The sequence below is a fragment of the Phoenix dactylifera genome, chromosome 7, assembly GCF_051530095.1.
Source record: "Phoenix dactylifera cultivar Ajwa chromosome 7, Ajwa_hap1_PhDact_Kaust_v1.1, whole genome shotgun sequence".
NCBI classification, from domain to species: Eukaryota; Viridiplantae; Streptophyta; class Magnoliopsida; order Arecales; family Arecaceae; genus Phoenix; species Phoenix dactylifera.
Genome location: NC_143196.1, coordinates 8,020,356 through 8,039,532, shown reverse-complemented (window position 1 = coordinate 8,039,532; position 19,177 = coordinate 8,020,356). Strand labels below are relative to the sequence as shown.

The window sequence follows — 19,177 nt, the reverse complement described above, 5'->3', positions numbered from 1 at the left end:
AGAATTCTTCTTTTACCTTGAATTTTAATTTTGACCTATCAGAAAAGTATGCTTGAAAGGAAGTCCTAAGGCCGAAATAATGGAAGCCCTATGAAATAACAAGGAAAAAAAATTATTAGTTGCTAGCACATATCGGTCTATATGTCCAACAATCCAAACTAAATTTTTTTTGTCTGAGAGTGTTCAATGTTTAATTATGAATTTCCTCTTTGCTCCTCAAAATATATAATTTTTGTTGGAAAAAAAGATGATTATTTGGAAATAATGCATGTGAACAAATAAAGTTTCTCCATTATGTCCTCTTAAACATGGACTTATTAGTAGCAGAATTAATTCATATCATACGACTCATTGTTTGCTCCATAAACAATTGATGGGAAACATACGATTACAATTGAGCTGTAGCATAGTTGTTGAAACCCTTAACCAAATTCAGAAAATTCCATGCTTGAACTTTGAGGGTGTTGACTTGAGTGTTCAATATGGGTAGTCCTCTCTTCTTTCATTTGAAATTGTTGATGCACCCTCCATTATTTGAGAAAATAAAGAAAGTAAAAGATAGCAAACATTGTTCTCAAGAAAGCATACATAGATAAACTAAGAGACAACAACAGCAACTAAGTGACTAGAGAGACATATATCCACTTTTTCTTTGAAGCCAATTTGCACCCCCGTACTACTCAAATCTACAAGGCAGAGTTAGTTGTTAATATGATATTCTTAGAACATAGAAGCAAGAAATAAAGTATTTATGTCAAATTGCTCTTTGTTCATGATAGTTTTGATAACATATTATGCACAAAGAAGAATATAATAGTTTTCTACCAAAATAATGGCCAAAGTTTTTTTTTATTTAGGAATGGTATCCTTAAAATCCATGATCTATTCTTTGTTGGCTCTTGATTCACGTAAGTTAATGATTAGATGATAAGATTCCAGAGAGATCCTTGAATAGTTTCTATAAAGTTGATGAATATTTAACCTTTGGGTCATTAAAATATAGTTGGATCAAGATACAGTGCACTGTAGTACTAACTCTCTTGGGACTAACCCTCTTTGAAGATAAAGAATTTTAGTTGTCAATCTGATGTTCTTTGTTGATGACTAACTATCTTGGGACCTTAGATCTGAAAGTCTTTCTAGATGCTACTAGTTTGGAACTCATTATTCTTTTTGATTTTCTTCAAAATGTTCAACCTTTGGATAACAAGATATAGTTGGATCAAAACCTAGTATAATATTGTAGTAATAATAGTAGTGTAGTAGAAATAGCAATTGAAATAGTAGTTGCAGTAGCAGTGGTGGTGGTAGTCCTTGAGAATATCAAGATTTTTATTTGGTTAATCTCAAAAATAGTAACCTGGAAAACATAGGATTAGTACTAGTAATTGTTTATTTGTCTAATCTCAAACATGGTAGCTTGGAAATCTAGTGGTACTTTTGATAGTGAAATAATTTGGCCCTTCAGAAGATCAGAATTTTTATTTAGCTAATCTCAAACATAGTACTAGTGATGGTGGTGGTGGTGCTAGTTGTGGTAGTAGTATAGTTGTGATAATAGTGATAGTAGTAAGCAAAACTAATTTGGTATAATTTGGTCCTTAAGAAATAAAGATTTTTATTTGGCTGATATCAAACAAACTTGGAATTGGATGGTGCCTCAAAGTCATGTTTTGTCAAGGATCTAAAAAGACTTATGTCAATCCTAATATAGATGCTCAATTATTTTCCTATTAGATTAACACTACAAGAAACTTGGACATTAGTAGCGACGTTTTTAAGCGTCGGTAGAAACCATCCCGACATTTTTCTAAGCGTCGGTAAAGCGTCGCCTATGCTACAGTGGAAAAAACATTTTCCGACGCTTTTAAAAGCGTCGCTAATTTCCGACGCTTTAAAGCGTCGCTCTTTACCGACGCTTTAAAGCGTTGCGAATTACCATTTGCTGTCTGCATCTTCTCCTCCATTCAGAAATACAAACAACCTTCCCGATCGGTACCTTCATTCTATCCGTGCGGAGTGGTTGGGTTTAGCTATATAAACAGTTATTTTTTTTCAGATCCGCCGATGTAGGACTAAAATGAGGTGGTTTTTTGGATTCCGACGACGCTTTTAAGCGTCGTTATTTAACGATAATTTTTAGCGTCGTTAAAAGGGTCGTCAATTACATATTAACTTCGACGACGCTTTTAAAAAGCGTCGGCAAATGTTGACGGAGAAAAATTTTTGCCAATGCTTGGAATAAGCATCGGCAAATAAAAGTTGGAACTTTTCTTTTTTTTGTATAGTGTAAGTTTTTGAGGTTGATTAATTACTTAATATGACCATAGCTTAGATTTTTGGAGTTCACAATTTTAAATCCCTAAAATTTAGTTATGTTGTTTAAATATCCCTAGTTTATCTATTGTCTTGATTTTTATATGTTTCTGACTTAGTTATTTGACAATAGCATGGTCTGGGCTGCACGTGAGGGGGTTGTTAAGCCTAATATACGTTGATCCTTTTTCTATCAGCTTAAGTTTTAGGGGTCCATTGGTTATTCAACAACTTTAACCATCTTCTCTTGTAGCACATGTTTTTTAAATCTATCTGGCAGACTCTTATTGGGACACTATATTTGTACATCCAACTAAGATCAATGTTTTTTGGTATATTTGAAAACAAAATTATATTGAATAATCTTGGAAGAAGGATTTGACATATTTTTGCTTCTAGTTGTTGGGTGATTTTGTTTGGAAGGAATAATAGATTTTTTCCTAACTCCTCCAAGTTTCTTGTTAAACCTGCCTCTAACTTTCAAGCTTTGCATATTTTTCTATCCCCTTTTCTTCTTGATTTTTCTTTTATTTTGCTGGCCTTAGGGCCTTCATTTCATTTCATAAATCTATCTGTCTTAATGAAAGTAATTAAGTTTCACCAAAGCTTTTCTTGAGAAAAAAAAATGGCACTTTATTCTTGCAACTCATGAAAATTGTTGTCTTGTTTTATTAAAACCCTTTTAATAAGCGTTCAAGGATAGGTGCATATTTTTCTTAGATAAATATGATATGTGCATATTGTCATAAAGAAAAAGATAATTACTACCTGAACTTATGCATCCTTGGCTTTGATGTGGACCTTGCACATTTTATTCTTGATACATTCAATCACCATGTTTGCAGAATCGATGCCTGAAAAGGATGAGTTATTAAAATATAAGCATCAAATTTGGTAAAGATCTTTTGATGATTTGTGAGATTAAAGAAAACAAACCTGAAAGGTAGGCACCATGGACATAACCATTGTAATGCTCACTTGTGTGCTCCCCGGTGAAGTAAACTCTTCCAACAGGTGCCTTCATCATAAGTGAACAATTAGACGAATTCTTGAATTATAATCTCTAAGGTTGGCATTATTATTATCTAATCATTTGTTTATTAGCAATATTGATAAGCTAAAATATCTCATAAATACAAGGCATTGGCTTATTACCCTAATCTGATCGTACTCATATCGGTTTACTCCAATTGGCCAGTTAGAGAAGCTACCCTTGTAAAACCTATTGGACCACCATCTAGGAACAAGTATGTCAGTTGCCTCTGGTATGTTTCTACCAAACATTTCTCTAAGAACTTCCATGACTTCTGCCTTTGTCTCAGAGTCTTTTTGTTGCTCTATCCTTCTAGATTCGTCGTCTGTGACTGTAACCATGAGGACATTGGCTCCTGGGTATTGCTTTTCAAATTGCTGCAAACAATATTAAAGAGGTAAGGAGCACTCATAGACTTCTCATCACAAATTTAGTCCAATCAGAGTATTAGATGGGTTAAGAAGTATCTAATGGCCAGTATTGTATGCCATAAATTACTATGAAAAGAATAGTTCCTTTTGCTCTAAAGAAAAAAAAATGAAGGAAGAGCTAGTATCTACTCAGTCTATAAACAAATCTTAAGATAAGGAAAGGCTTACCTGCCATATTGGATAATATCCCCTTCTTTCACTGGTGTAAATGAAGAACTCTGTCCCATTCCCTTCAGGCCAGAATTTGTAAGGGAACTTAAGGAAGATTTTGGTGTAAACAGCCATGTCAAACTGGTATATTGCTAGGATTTTCCATTGCTGACCCAGTGTCATGATAGTAAAAGCCACCAATAATAAGCAAGAATTAGAAACATTCATAATAGCATATTGTTTAATCTTAGAATAGGTCAGCGATGTTAAATTAAAACCATAAATAAGTTTGTATTTATTGTAAATTAACAACATCATTTCTTACAGGTAAGACTGGCTTGAAATCGATGAGTTTTGTTTGGAGGACGCCAATGCTAACAGAAACCATCACATATGCTGCTTTATAACTCATGCCATCCTCTGTAATGACAGTCACACCTCCATTCGAATAAAGGATGTGCCTTACCACCTATGACAGTAGACCAAATTTGTTAACCTTTTTAGAGAGAAATGGTTGTATTTCATTATCAATAATGTTAGTAAGATAATTCTAACTTGAATTTTAAATATGATAATGTTTCAAAATTATATATTAACTATTTTCTCCTCTAGTTTCCATATATTTAGTTAAAGTGAAATTCAAAATTCATAAAAAATGTCGATACAATGGTAAAATACTAGAGAAGGACTTCAAGAAACCATATCAAATCAATAAAAAAAGGAAGGCAATTCATAAACAAAAATTTTTTGATGGTATGTGTGTGTGTATACCTACAATTGTGCTTTGGCCCTTGTTGATAGGTGATCGCATGTACATTGTGTACAATTCATAATTGTGGTAAATATTTCAAGGGAGATAATATGCATAAGCAATACATGATTTATCTCATTAGGAAGAATAACTTATAGTCATTGCATAACAATTCTCTATCAATTGAGCTAAGTTCATGCATAACAACCAGCAGAAGATGAAACAACAACAAATAAAAATAGTTTTGCATGCACTTCCTATGAGAGAAAGAATAAAGGAAACTATTTCATGTTATTGAGTGATATTTCAATAGTAAAATTCTTCTTGTTAGTAAAAAATGGAAATATATATACTTTAATTGCTTTAGGGTATTTCCAAAACTTAACAATTTAAAATAATTCAAAGATATCAATTAGTTCTACATTTCTTTCATATTACGAATACTTATTATATTTTTTTAAAAATAGATGTTTCATGATTAACTTTACATTCATGTCGCAAATAATAAAAAATATACGATATAAATCCATATAATTTAAAGTGTAGCATTTAAATTTGGAAATTTATCAATAATATGTATCTTTTTCTTAGGTTGTATCTAAATTTTATATTTTTAAATTTTTAAAATCTTTTTCTTATACATTTGGTCTGATCATTAACCCAGCAATTGGAACAATGACTTGGTGGCTTGGTGACTTGGCTCAGTCTATCTCTAGTTTGGATTTAATAACTATGGTTATAGTTATATAGCATAAGGGGAAAAAAACACCTAATAAACCAGCACGAATATCGAAAGTATATATATATCACATTAAAAATAATATCAAAATTTTCCTTTCCTACTTTGTTATGGACCTTCTCGCTCTCTCTCTCTAGACCTTCGAGCTAATGTTTGGATTAGTTTGTAACATTTGTTTGAATAAGTAACTTTCTTCGATAATTCACTAATACTTGCATGTCAAACTAGACATGCTCATGGGCTAGGTAGCTTGCTTGGCCTTTCATGCCCATAGCCTTTTGTGCAGGCTTGAGCCAAGGTTTTAGGCCGGGCGGTTGGGGTTGGGCCTAGAAAAGGTACAACTCAGGCTTGAAGATTAAAGCCCAATCCATTCTGAATTTTTTTTCTTGTATTATTTGTTTATGTTTAATATATTTGTAAACTTAGTAGACAATTATTTAGATATTTAAACTTAATGGGATAATAAACATATTGGAGATTATCGCTAATATTGAGTTATTCATATTTAGCATTTTTAAAATATTTTTATATATTTAGTATTTTTTATAATTAAAAAAATGAACAAAAGGTCGAGGCCTAGCTGAAAGATCAAAGTTCAAGTAAGGGCAAAGTTTGGCCTTAGAAGGTAGGCTCGAAGGTCGGACAGAGTAGGCTCGAGTCTCAGTAAATTGTATTGACCTTTGGGATACAACATTGGCATTTTCTTGTGAAGTGAACCAAATACTATGACATAGAGTGACAGAATTGTGAAGATAGAACAAGTGTTCTATTTGGACTAAGTGGGTGCTATAAATATGTTCTTGGCCGGTCATACATGTTTGTGTTGATATTGATGTCCCGAGGTGAATAATGGCCATGTGTTTTAAAACAGTATTCTTGGACGATATAGGTAACTTTTATTTTATTAATAAAAGTTTATTTGCTCCTATTATTTTAATTTTGCAACTGCACTAATTTGTACAATGATACTTGTTATTGTGACCTAGGTATCAGATAACATTCATACATAGACATCACGTTATTCCACAGAGGTATACAACTTCTTTAACACAAAGGTTGAATATTTCTTAGTTACCAATTAAGTTTTAGTTAAAGTGCAAATTCTGACCAGCATAGTGCAAGTTAATTATAACCAGAATAGATCAACATTGGTGCCAACAGCCATTTTTTGTCAAAAAAAATCTTTGTTAAAATATCAATGCCGATTAAAGCAACATTTATGATGATGATTAGGATTATCTTTAAGTGGGCATTTGCTTGCTTGAAGGGCCAAGTGTATGATCCATCCTGCTGATAAATCAGTTGGACCAATAAAATTTAAGAAAGTAAAACAATTATAAATTAAAAATCATTTGAAACAAATACATAAATGTTAATTTAAAAATATGTTTCTTATGAGCCTCAGGCATTTCAGAAGAGAGGAATCTCATCCAACCTTCAAGATTCAAATAGTCCATCTAGTTTTTTTCAGAAAAGAAAATATGAGTACAATTAACCCAAAGACCTCTTATATAAAACCCTTGAAAAAATTCTTTCTTTTGACACCTAAAAAAGTTGTTTCAAGAATAAGTTCTCTAGAATATATTTTTCATTGACAACCTAATCCAGAGGTGGTATGGTGTAAAGAAGGGGCAGTAGACGATGATGGGATGACGTTGGTTAGGCAAAGGAGGGGGAAACGCTTGATCCAAGTCTGGAGGCCTGGAAATTGGACTCTCTTATAAAAGCAGAATCAAGACTAAATAGAGCTTAATAAGATTTTTTATTTAAGTTTTTATTAATATCTAATCTATTTAATTTCTCCATTTTTGAGGAATGAAATCTATCTAATTTTTCACACGCTCTTACATGCAAGTTTTCAACAACAACCACGTTGTTATGTTAAGATGGACCTGACTTGAAATTGGTATTAGTGTCGTTATGGGTTATATTAACAATTACAATCCCATGCGGTATATCCAGAATTATTTAGTGTTAAAATAACATAATAACAACATAGCAGAAAATGATGGACAATAACAGAAGATTATCATTCACAACATTGTTTAGGTTGCTCGAACTTTTCATAAGCGGGAATTTCAAAAATAAAATTTTGAAAACAAAGATAAGCATTTAGAGAACATACAAAGTAATAATCTAAGTAAATTGTAATTATAGACATTATCATTTTCTCATAGATATATATATGTGTGTTTGTGACATTTTTGAAATAAGAAAATATTTTTTCTTGATTCTGTTTGCCAATTTTATGCCAAAGTTACCCCTCTATTATCTTAAAATATGTTACCTACCTCACTAACCACTAATTTTCTCATCCTTAACAACCACACATTCCCTCTCTCCTCCTTTACTTATCAGATTGGACTCTCTAATAAAACTTTCAAGCAAATTGGATTTTGTAACTTTCTCTTCCTTCTCTCTTTTCTTAAATGTGTATCATGCGCATATGTATGTATATTATATATTTATATACACATACATCAGCAGCCTACACTCTCTCCCTCCTACTCTTCCACTACTTTTCATCACACACCAATCTACCGAAATTAATCTAACTAGCCCTTCATACAATTGCTCTCATCTCGTTCTTATTGGCGAAGGTACTTACAGAATGTATAGCCATTGATAATAAATTTTTATTGTAGAGGCCCGAACTATTTGTTTATATGCTGAGATTTTGTTTATTTCATCGATCATCATCCAACTATATCGGGATCCCAGAATCTGCATCAGACTAAAATACAAGTCAGTCAGGATCTGAAAATCAGAATGCTCTACATCTCTAAAATGGAGAATAAAAGTTAAGCTGATCAAAATACCCTTCGGATTTTTAAAGGAGTTAAGTCTCGGACTTCAACAAAACTCGTTAATAGTCTAAACCCAGACGCTGACGAGAAAGAAGAGAGCCACGTGGTGCCTTTTGTTGGTGGGATTTTAATGAGCATTTATAATTATTTTAAGCTTGTAAGAAAGCAACATATATTTTTGTGTCCAACTTGACACCAAAAAAAAGTTTCATAATGTTACATGACTGAAAATGGTTGGCCCTTTATAGTAAGCGCCATCCATGATAAGTTACATCAGTCCGTCGCATTTTCTCGACAGGACGTCCCACCGTCCGATTTTATCGTGTACCAGAAGTTGGCCCGGAATGGTAAATCTAATAAATGGACAATTCTGTTCGGAAGGGGCCAAAACACGGTTCAAAAAATGAAGAAGGGAAGATGGGCAGCCCTGTTCACTACAGCAGGACCATCTAATTTTAGCCAAATGAGAGGGGGCGTGAGTCGTCCTGCTCACTACAGCAGAACCATCCAGTTCTAGCTAAATAAATTTTCAGCATCAAAAAATTAAGTAAATTAATTATGTGGTGCCCGGCCTTGTCCAGTAACCTAGTAGTAAGAATATGATATCGGTCAAGCGGTAATTCATGAGGTCCCAAGGTGTGCCGTAACTTTTTCTCTATCAACTAATAAATTAATTATGTCGGGAGCCAATCCGCCTTCTATTATTAATCACGGGAGACTGTACCTGCCAAACTTCTTCTACCCTCACCACGTGGTTTCCATGCAAATATGACATGGGAATAGATCATTAGAAAAAGAGCTATAAACAGTAGAAGAGATACGTTAAACAAATCTTGACCATAGCTGGCATCCAGTGGAAAGGATATTAAAAAGAATACCTTGTTTAACAGGAGCCGAGGATCCACGATGGAGCCATTGCTGTTGGTCTTGAGGAACTGTTTAGCCACATCGTACACCACACTCTCGTAGCCCCTTTGGTCTCCCACGAAATAGAGGTCGTCGCCAAAGTCGGCAAATGTGCGCAGAGGCACGGTGTTTTGCAGGCTCGTCACTCGCGGAGGCTCTGCAAACTCGTAGTCATGAAGGTAGTAATCTAGTGCCATCTCCAAAGGCGACGAAGGAACGCTACAACGTCAATGCCCAACCTTAGTTATAGATAAACGACCATCAAAGCATACGATAACCACACAGTATATGAGCACTAAGAAGACGTAGTTGAGGCCTAACTCATAAGAAGAAAGAAAGAAAGAAAAAAAAGAGAGGAACTAGCTAGTTTTTAAACCTAAAATATATGGTCATCAGTCTTAACTGGTTCTTGAGGCGTTGGTATGTCAAGACGGAGATGTCTTCTTGCCCGCTGGGAGCTAATGACTTGGATAGTTTCTCTCCGGATTCGTCGACTTTCTCTGAGAGATCAATGGCCTCCTGCACTACGGAGGCTTTGTGTAGCCGACCACTACATAGAAAAAACCATTAAAACAAACATGATATATATATATGCAAAGAAAACATGATACAAAAGAAAGGCGAGAGAGGAGAAGGCGAAATTAGATTTTAGTGTGGTATGTACCCTTGCATGTAAGTGTTGGAGGAGAGGTTATTATAGTCTGAGTAGAAGGTCTTCAGTTGGAGCTTGTTAACCATTTCCCATATGGGATTCATCATGTTGCCATTGACCCCTTCTACCCAGTTGGCTCCCAGCTCCACGTTGAGCCCTGCGAATTTGCTCTTGTGAATGCGGCCACCAATGTGGTCTGTGGCCTCGAGGATGAGGATGTCCTTTATCCCGGCATCCGATAGGGTTTTTGCCGCCGAGATCCCTGAGGTGGTTGGATTCAAAGGTAAGGAAAATGATGTGGGTTAGGTTTACATATATTGTTATAGCAGTGAAGAAGAAACCATAGCTCTAAGTAGGATTCGAATTAAGTGCATGTCGCGCTGTCTGTGATGTTCTCACCGGACAAGCCGGCGCCGACGATAATGACTGATGGAGAGGCCGAGGCTCCGATAACATGAGCTGTGAGCAGCAGAGCCACAACAACAATGGCTGCCATCTCTCTCTCTCTCTCTCTCTCTCTCTCTCTCTCTCTCTCTCTCTCTCTCTCTCTCTCTGTGTGTGTGTACCTCTCTTTTGTATCCACCTATCCAGGGCATCAATAACACATGACTAGATTATATAAGGTTAGGAGGAGCGCCTCGTTCGCGGCACCGATGACTGGTCGTAAATACCCTCTTCAATATTCAAATTGACATAAATATTTTTTTAAAATTAATATTTGTATCTATACCCCCATCAAATATTATTTTTGTACAAATACTCTTGACATAACAATCCTGATGCCGTTAGCTAAAATTATATTTATTTTAAGTAAAAATTAATCAAAATTTTGAAATTACTTTTCTTTTTTATTCTAGAAGTGGTTAACAGGTTAATGGATCTCCTTGGAAAACCCAACCCATCCATTGTCTACCTGCAATCATCACTTTCTTCCGCATGTAATACTTTGTTTTTTTGATCCCTGAAATAATGCTATTTCCCTAATCTCTCCTGAACCCGGCATCTCTTCCCTCGACTCGATTCTCCTCTGCCGGTAGCCCTTCTCCCTCTCTTCCCTTCACTAGAGCTCTCCTCGCGGCTCATAGTCCGGATATCTCTCATTGTCAATCCCTTTCCTTTGCCAGAGATCTCCTTGCTGCGCTATCTTTTATTTGCTAGCCACTACAAGAATTTAGAATTTTAGTGGCAAACTCTTAGTAACAAAATACAATTCTAGTTACAAAAAGGCCCCATATTATTGACGAAAATAAGAAGTGGTCACAACAAACCATTTTACTCTATATCTTTAACGACAAAAGAAAATACTGTCACAAAATATCTATCTTTTGTGCCTATTTTTTATTTTATCACAAAAAATCATAATTAAATAGAGCTTTTTTAAGGTAGAAAAATAATTTTGGCACCAAAATCAATTTTGGCCGATTCACTAATGATAATTTTATGATTCATCCCTAAAACTTTGTCTTTAGTAATGATATTTTAAAATGGTCATTGTAGATTTATACTTTTAATTACAAACTTATAGAGTGGTTAATAAAAGTCTATATTTTTAGTGATGACATATTATATTATCATAATTTTGGTGTCAAAATCAATATTGGTCAAATCACTAATGACAAATTTATAATTCATTACTAAAACTTATGTCTTTAGTGATGATATTTTAAAACAGTTACTGTACATGCATATCGTTTGGTGACAAGATAATAAAGTAGTATCTAAAACTCTGTTTATAGTGATGATATAGTATATTGTCATAATTTTCAATACTAAAATCATTACTGGTCAATGTACAAATGACAATTTTATGATTCATCACTCAAGCATATGCCTTTAGTAACGATATTTTAAAATAGTCACTATAAGTATGTACTATTAATGATGAACTTATGGAGTGGTCATTAAAAATCTATGTTTTTAGTGCTAATACATTATGGTGTCACTAAAATCTGGTACATTAATGACGAAATGATGATATCATCAGCAAAAATATCAAATTATAACAATATTTTCATAGTGGATGTGTTAATCACTAAAATAAAATATGGATCATGACTTTTCATCAATGTGTTGTCAAAACCAGGCCAACCATCTTGAGAATTCAAGTAGAAATTTGAAGGATGAAGAGATATAGCTAATACCACATGATTTTGATTGGATAATTGATTTGTTTTGAAAATGTATCAAACTACTAAAATTCAAACGCCCCCATCAGAGTTCAATTTAATAACATTGATTATATATTATATTTTTACCTGAGTTTTTTTGACATGTTAAATATTTATTTTTAACTTGATTTGATTCAATCTGTCTATTGAACAGCTTAAATGAGTCAAGATAATTTAACAATTAGATAAAAAAAAAGATATAAAATCTACTATTAATATTGCAAGTGGTGAACCATGATCGGGTAATATTCTAAGACATAATTATTAAATACTTGTATGAAGACTAATTTAACTAAGGATTTGGATTATTGATCCAACCTACTTTGTATTAAAATATATTAAAAATTAAAATTACTTAAATAAAACATAGTATAAACTATTCAAAGTATTTTGTATTAAATACCATTACTTATTAACTACAACATGAATAAAAGAATCATGAATAATCTACTTTTAAAGAACTTTAGAAAAAATATATACAATTATAGAAATATGTTGAAATTATTGATATTTTAAACATGTTAAGTGAAAAGTTTTCACAATATTATAAATAATAGAATAAATTTATTTATTTTTTATATTTTTTCAAAAAGAAAATGACTATTTTTTATGAAATAAATAATGATGAAAATATGAAATTTGATAATATATTTGAAATAAGTATATTTTATAATGTAAAAGATTTAAATAAGTATAATAAAGCACAACTTCATGCAAGAAGCAAACATTGTCATGGTGGCTCAGTAGTAGGCAAATATTCAAGAGGTCTATATAAAAAAGATCTGTAAGATTTCCATTTGAATCCGATCAAATAATATATACTCATAGGGATCATGTTGGAAAGTTTACCAATAATTTTTTCAATCTTTTATCATCAAAAAAATCATTGCAAATATTTGTCTTTAATGACCATTTCCATTTCATCACTAATTTTATTAGTTTTTTCTGACTAAGAAAAATTTGTCACAAAAGAAGATTATTAGCGACGGCATTAAATCCTCATTAAAACTCTTTTTTAATTCCTTCTCCAGTTGTCATTTTTGGGCTCTTTAATGATAACTTTTCAGTCTTTTGCAAGAAATAAAACTGTCACCAATATTTGCTTTTAACAATCATTTGCATTTTGTCACTAAATACAATAGTTTTTTTGATGACTTTATATTTTTGCCACTAAAACTTTTAGCCACAGATCCTTCAGTAACCATCTAGCGATAAAATATTTTTGGTTACTAATATCTTTTAATGATGAAAGTAAAAAATTGTATGACCAATTTTTTTGTCAGTAAAAACCTAAAAAAATTTAGAGATCTCTTGGCCGTTCTCTTCCCTTCGTCTGAGATAAAGTTTCGTTGTTGCTTCGGCTTCTCTCGATCGTTTGCTTTGTCTACCTATCTCAACGAAGCTTACCCTACCAATAATAGTGCTGAAAGTTTGGTTTTGGATCGAGTTTCGCTGATGTTGTCCTCACCGCTGAAACTCTCCTCACCACTAGAATCTGAGCCCCCATCATCGTGGCTCTTCTCTTTGTGATTTGATCTATGGACACGACACGATTGCTGAATTCCAAGTAAAATAACAAGTAGTTTCAAGTTAAATTACTTATTTATAGAAAAATATTTCAATGGCATATTAAAATTAGTATTAGAGAAATAACTGTGATTACTCTAGCTGGTTTTATTTCATTCCAAATTGCTGTGAACTCTTTGAAGTTCTGCTTCTTGGTTTCTAACTGCATATTCTTATACCTATATACCAATAATGCATGCATGTCTTTTTACGTACATATTCACACAACACTCCACTTCATATATATTATTTTTAGATATATCATTTGTACGTTAATTTGTTTGTGTAATATATATAGTAATGTCTGTACACATTCATTTATCTGTTTGAGAGCAAGGGAGCGAGTGGTCATATAGAATTTGTATGTAATGATCTTGATGAGGTTGCTTGAGTGTCTTGAGGCCTGTTTATAGCCAGGACTTTTAGTCTAATGCCTATGCATAATGCCAATTACAGCTTTCTGCCTTTAACTTTGTTGAACAACTATGCTTGTTTTAGGAAGTGCAACAATAATCGGGAAAACTAGTCTCTGTATATTTTCTGTGCCGAAAGGTTGTTTAACATTAGAAGAAATTTAGGTTAAATACTTAAGTCAGAAATGTTCTTGGCCAAAACAAGTAGCATTAAATTTATTCCACAGATGACATTCATGATTCTATGTGGTCAATAGTCCACATAAAAAAATTAGAAAATGATGAACGGAAAAAAGAGGGGTGGCAATCAAGTCGAGTCGGACCAGATATGGGCCAGGTCGGACATAAGTTAGGTCGATAATATATCAACCCGAACCCAAATTGTTTATTAAATGGTTCAAAAATTCAAACCCGAACTTAACTATTTTATTATATAGGTAATCCAACCAAACCTACAGTGGTTTGAATCAAGCTAAATACATTAGGTATTGCCCTCCCTAAATAGAAAAGGCATTCAGTTTCTTAAATTAATCAAAAAATTTCTTATAGATAACTGTTTTCTCACGACACCTATATGTGAAATATCTCAATATGTGGTTATTTAAATTTCCAAAATTCCCATCATAATTATATTCTAAGACCAAAAAAATGAAGAGAATAATGAGAAAAGACAAAATTGAAATTCTTGAATCTTATGCTTCTTTCGAGTTTCGGATGTTATATGCCATGTTTTGATTTGTATATATCTCATTTAGAATATGTAAAAATATTCTATCATGTCAGTTTTATCTCTATATTTTTTGTGGTTATGATCATTTGAATTGGCTTAAGATCTTTTCTTCTAACAAGAATTAATCCAAGCTCGAAAGAAAAGTGGCTTAAAGTATACAACATAAGGATGGCCTTCTACCACATGGATAGGATGTTAGTTATGGTATCTTTCTATTCCTTTATAGGCCTCGGTCCATGATTTTAATCCCTTTCTATATTCTACTTTATGTGCTCACATATGCATCTATAATCATAAATATTATAAGCTAATTTTTGATTAGATAAGATATAATGGTAGTTATAAATGAAAAAGAATAAAATAGAACAACCACATAATTAGTAAAAAAAATTCATAACTCTCTCTGTAATCTAATTGTCGAATCTATCTTTTTTCTGAGCTATGTTTTAAGAGAAGATATTTAGGAGCAAGCACTAGACTACTCTGAGTATTAAAACAAAATGAAATAGACAAAAATAAATTAGGATTTTTTGTATGTATATCCTCCTAAATGTGTAATTTTTTTGGAATACCTTAGAAAGTTGCTATTTGCATGTATACCCTTATAACTTTTTATTTTTACACATCTACCTATTGAGGGTGTTTCAATTATTTCAATTTTAAATTGCTAAGTTCTTAACAATGTTAGATAGCATGGGGACATATGCAAAAAAGAAAAAAAGAATAGTATACATGTAAAATAAATATTTTATGAGGGTATACATGCAAATATCAATTTTGGAAGGATATTTACACAAATTTGAATATTTATGTAGGTATACATGTAAAAAACTTTTAAAAAAATTATTTCCACGTTCGTACACGTGCATATGATTATTTTATTAACAAGATATATTTGTAACGTGATCATGTCGGGTGTTTAGTAGTAAAAAAAGGTTCATATATGAAGCCCATGGTTTTATTTTGTGAAATTTTCATATATGTATGTTGACTATTGTGGCGGTTCAACCTAACTAAACTGAGTAAATATCTTGGTACTCGATTACAACAAATATACGAGTTCAAAACACATACATCTAGAATTGTTGCAATTTTCCTCTAATTATGGAATCTCAACTTCGGAGCACTTCAATATGAGATGGACTTTGAGATCAAATGAGATACAACCCCAAGATCACCAAGGCTCAGGGCCGGCCCGAGCCTTAGGCGACCGAGGCGGTCGCCTAAGGCCCCGGGCCAATGGAAGGCCCCCGGGAGGTGGAGAGAGAGAGAGAGAGAGGAGGGGGAGGGAGGGAGGGAGGGAGGGTCTGACCGTGACCAAAAGGAAGCAAAGGCCCCATATCCAGTCTTCCCCCTTGATGGAAGGGAGGTGGAGAGTTTCTTGGCCTGCAGAGGGGAAATTTAGGAAGTTGGGGACTGTAGTTTTGTTTTGGATGGAGAGAGAGAGAGAGAGAGGAGGGATTTGGTTGGCTTGATACACGCCTGAAGCTACTCTTATCTTTCATCCCTTCTCTTGTTTGGTTTTGGTCTTGGTTTTCCTTCCCTCACATTACTCCTGATCCAGCTGGGCCATCAGGAAGAAAGGGGGATTGGAAATGGACTTCTTGGAGGGTGGAGATTCTTTTAATTTTCTCCTCTCGGTTTCTTCTCCCCCCTTGGGTGGTAGAGAGAGAAGGAGGGAGGGGGTTGAATGGCTGCTGTGCTGTGATGTTGCGGTTGCTGCTTGGGTACTCACTTGAAGGGGAGATGGAGGGATGGGACTTTTATTAATTAGATGGAGTCAATTTCCCATAATGCCCCTACTTTCTCGAGAAGCTTCTTTCTGGATAAATTCTTTTCTTTACCTTGACCATGAAGTGCCATGGAATGACCTTTTCCTATTCCGCTCGACATGATAAACAATATTGCCAAGCATTATCTCAGTTATTTAATCAGTTTTATGGCCCTTTTTTTAGGATAATTACTTTTCTGCACTTCCATTCAAAAATAATATTAAATTAAAAAGATTTCTTGCCTATCTTTATTAGATTCATGTATCTTTGTTGAAATAGTGTACTTGATAGCTATCCATTTTCATATCATTTTTTTAAATATTTTATATTTATTAAAAAAATTTATTATTAAAAAAAAAGGCCTCATTCATTGGATTCGCCTTAGGCCCCCAAATGTATTGGGCCGCCCCTGCCAAGGCTATCCATATCCACTTCTGGCTAAGTGAACCAGAGAGATCCCCTATCCTGTGACATTCGGAGTGATTCTATTCCTTTATGTATTTTCTCTATTTTATGTTTCATCAAAATTCATAGTATTTACTACGTAAATTATACAAAAAATAATAATTAGACGGTTATATATATATATATATATATATATATATATATATATATATATATATATATATATATATATATATATATATATATATATATATGACTAGAACAGAGGCTTTGCTTGTGTAGAGCACTCCCTTGCGATGTGAACACCAGATTAATAATGCTAATGATGTGGAAAATATATTAATAAGACGTTCTCCTGTTCAAAGAAAATCTTAATGGCAAGAAAAATATCCTTCTCACCATTTTTCGAAAATAGTTTATACCATATTCTTGCATAATGTCAAAAAGCATATCCTCAATTGTATAGTGAGATGATAACAATGTAATTCTCAGTCCATGTAAAGTGCATCTAAAGTAAATTCGTTTTTTGGCATACTTTAGTTAAATTTCTATATCATATTATGTACTCCTTTATTACAAAGGATATTTTAATATATTGAACACTACAGGAAAAAGGATCTATTCCGGCGCTTTTTTAGACCTTTAGCGACGCTTTTTAGCGTCAGCTAAAGTACCGCCGACGCAAACAGAAGCGTCACCAAAGCGTCGGCGATACCGGAGTGAGAAAAATTTTTTCCGACGCTCTTGAGAAGCATTGTAAAAGGTCTATTTTTAGCGACGCGGTTTAGCGACGCTTAAAAGCGTATAAGCGTCGACTTTGGCCCTAAGTTTTTTTAAAAAAATATTTTTCATCGGGGACTTGGTGTCCCCGATGGTTGTTGGCTTAAGCTTCAGGGCATTGAAGAGCTTCATGGCAGGAGATTACTGGGAATTGCAAATCAAGATCGACAACCTCATCTTCCACAACAAAACCCGCGATTGAAGAGCCAGCTTGATTCTAATTACTGGGAATTGCAAATAATCCCCCCTCATCTTCCACAGAGTCCTCCCCGGTCAGGAACTCCAGCTCGGCGTCGCTGATCTTAACTATGTCGGCCTGGTCCTAGATCCTCATGATCTACTCTCTGGTCTCCGCTGTCGACGGCCAAAGGGGCAGCCGGAGATCGGGGTCGTAGGAGAGCAGAGCACCAGCTTCCTTGGCCACCTTCATCGCCCTCAGATGCGCCGATCTGCAGGGTTCCAGAATCAAGAAAATGAAAAACAAAAAACCATTGACAATTAAAATGAAACTTTGGATGCCAAAAGGAACTAGAAGAACATACCGGATCCTTAGCAACACAAAACTCAAATCAAAGCAGCAAGAAAAGCTACAGGTCTACAAATCGACAGGATGCAATTTGATTTTCCTTCATAAAATGGATCTAAACAACGATAGCACTTGAGAAATCAAAATCATTTTATTTGATACAATCCAAACCCATCTCCTAAAATAAAGCGGCAGTGAGGGTAGCAAGCGGGATTACCTTGAAGAGGCATTGGACGACGACGGCGAGGAGGAGGAGGAGAGGAAGGAGACGGTGGCCCACTCATACTTGGAACGAATCTTGTACTCCCGCAGCTGATCCCCGAGATTCGAGCGTGTTATCCTCAGCTCGGAGGAGTAGAACACCTTTCTCGACGGCCACCGTCGTCCTCGAAGCTCGGAGGGGAGGGAGGATCCGAAGCAGAACAAGTTGGATCGGGGAGGAAGGAGGGGGGGGGATGGCGGCTGGGTGAAAGGGTTAGGGTTTGCTTCGCGTGCGAGAGAGAGAGAGAGAAGGCAGGGGACAGGGAGGTAAAAGGCGAAGCTCGGAGGGGGAGGCGGATCCGAAGCAGAACAAGTTGGATCGGGGAGGAAGGAGGGGGGGATGGCGGCTGGGTGAAAGGGTTAGGGTTTGCTTCGCGTGCGCGCGCGAGAGAGAGAGAGAGAGAGAGAGAAAAGGCAGGGGATCAGGGAGGAAAAAGGAGGGATCGGGGGCGTTGGGCCCCTTTTGGCCTCCGACGACGCTTTAAAGCATCGTCGTATCTAAATTTCACCTGACGCTAACAAAAAGCGTCGTCAAATTTCGGCCCCCGCTCGAAATTTGCCGGCGCTTTTTGTTAGCGTCGGCGGGGAAGAGTCGGCAAAACCATATGTTCTAGTAGTGGAAGTACAATATGTTTTATACAATCTATTAGTAACGTATTATGATAATTCTTATTTAGTATAATATGTTGATATTATAGCACACATATGATAAGTAGTAATGCAATATATCATTTAATTCTACTGCCTTTTGTTGTTCTTTTATCATATGAC

General features: G+C 34.6%; 1 protein-coding gene across 1 annotated transcript; it reads right to left on the bottom strand.

The window, feature by feature from the left end:
* Nucleotides 1-271: 271 nt before the first annotated feature.
* PAO1 (polyamine oxidase 1) lies at nt 272-10,368 on the bottom strand. The gene is made up of 10 exons (XM_039122247.3): nt 10,185-10,368; nt 9,798-10,047; nt 9,537-9,683; nt 9,106-9,352; nt 4,256-4,399; nt 3,949-4,098; nt 3,472-3,726; nt 3,253-3,334; nt 3,085-3,170; nt 272-686 (listed from the first exon to the last, which is right to left on the bottom strand). The coding sequence occupies exons 1-9, from the start codon at nt 10,279-10,281 to the stop codon at nt 3,091-3,093; spliced, it is 1,452 nt and encodes a 483-aa protein (XP_038978175.2). The 5' UTR covers nt 10,282-10,368; the 3' UTR covers nt 272-686; nt 3,085-3,090.
* Nucleotides 10,369-19,177: the final 8,809 nt, after the last annotated feature.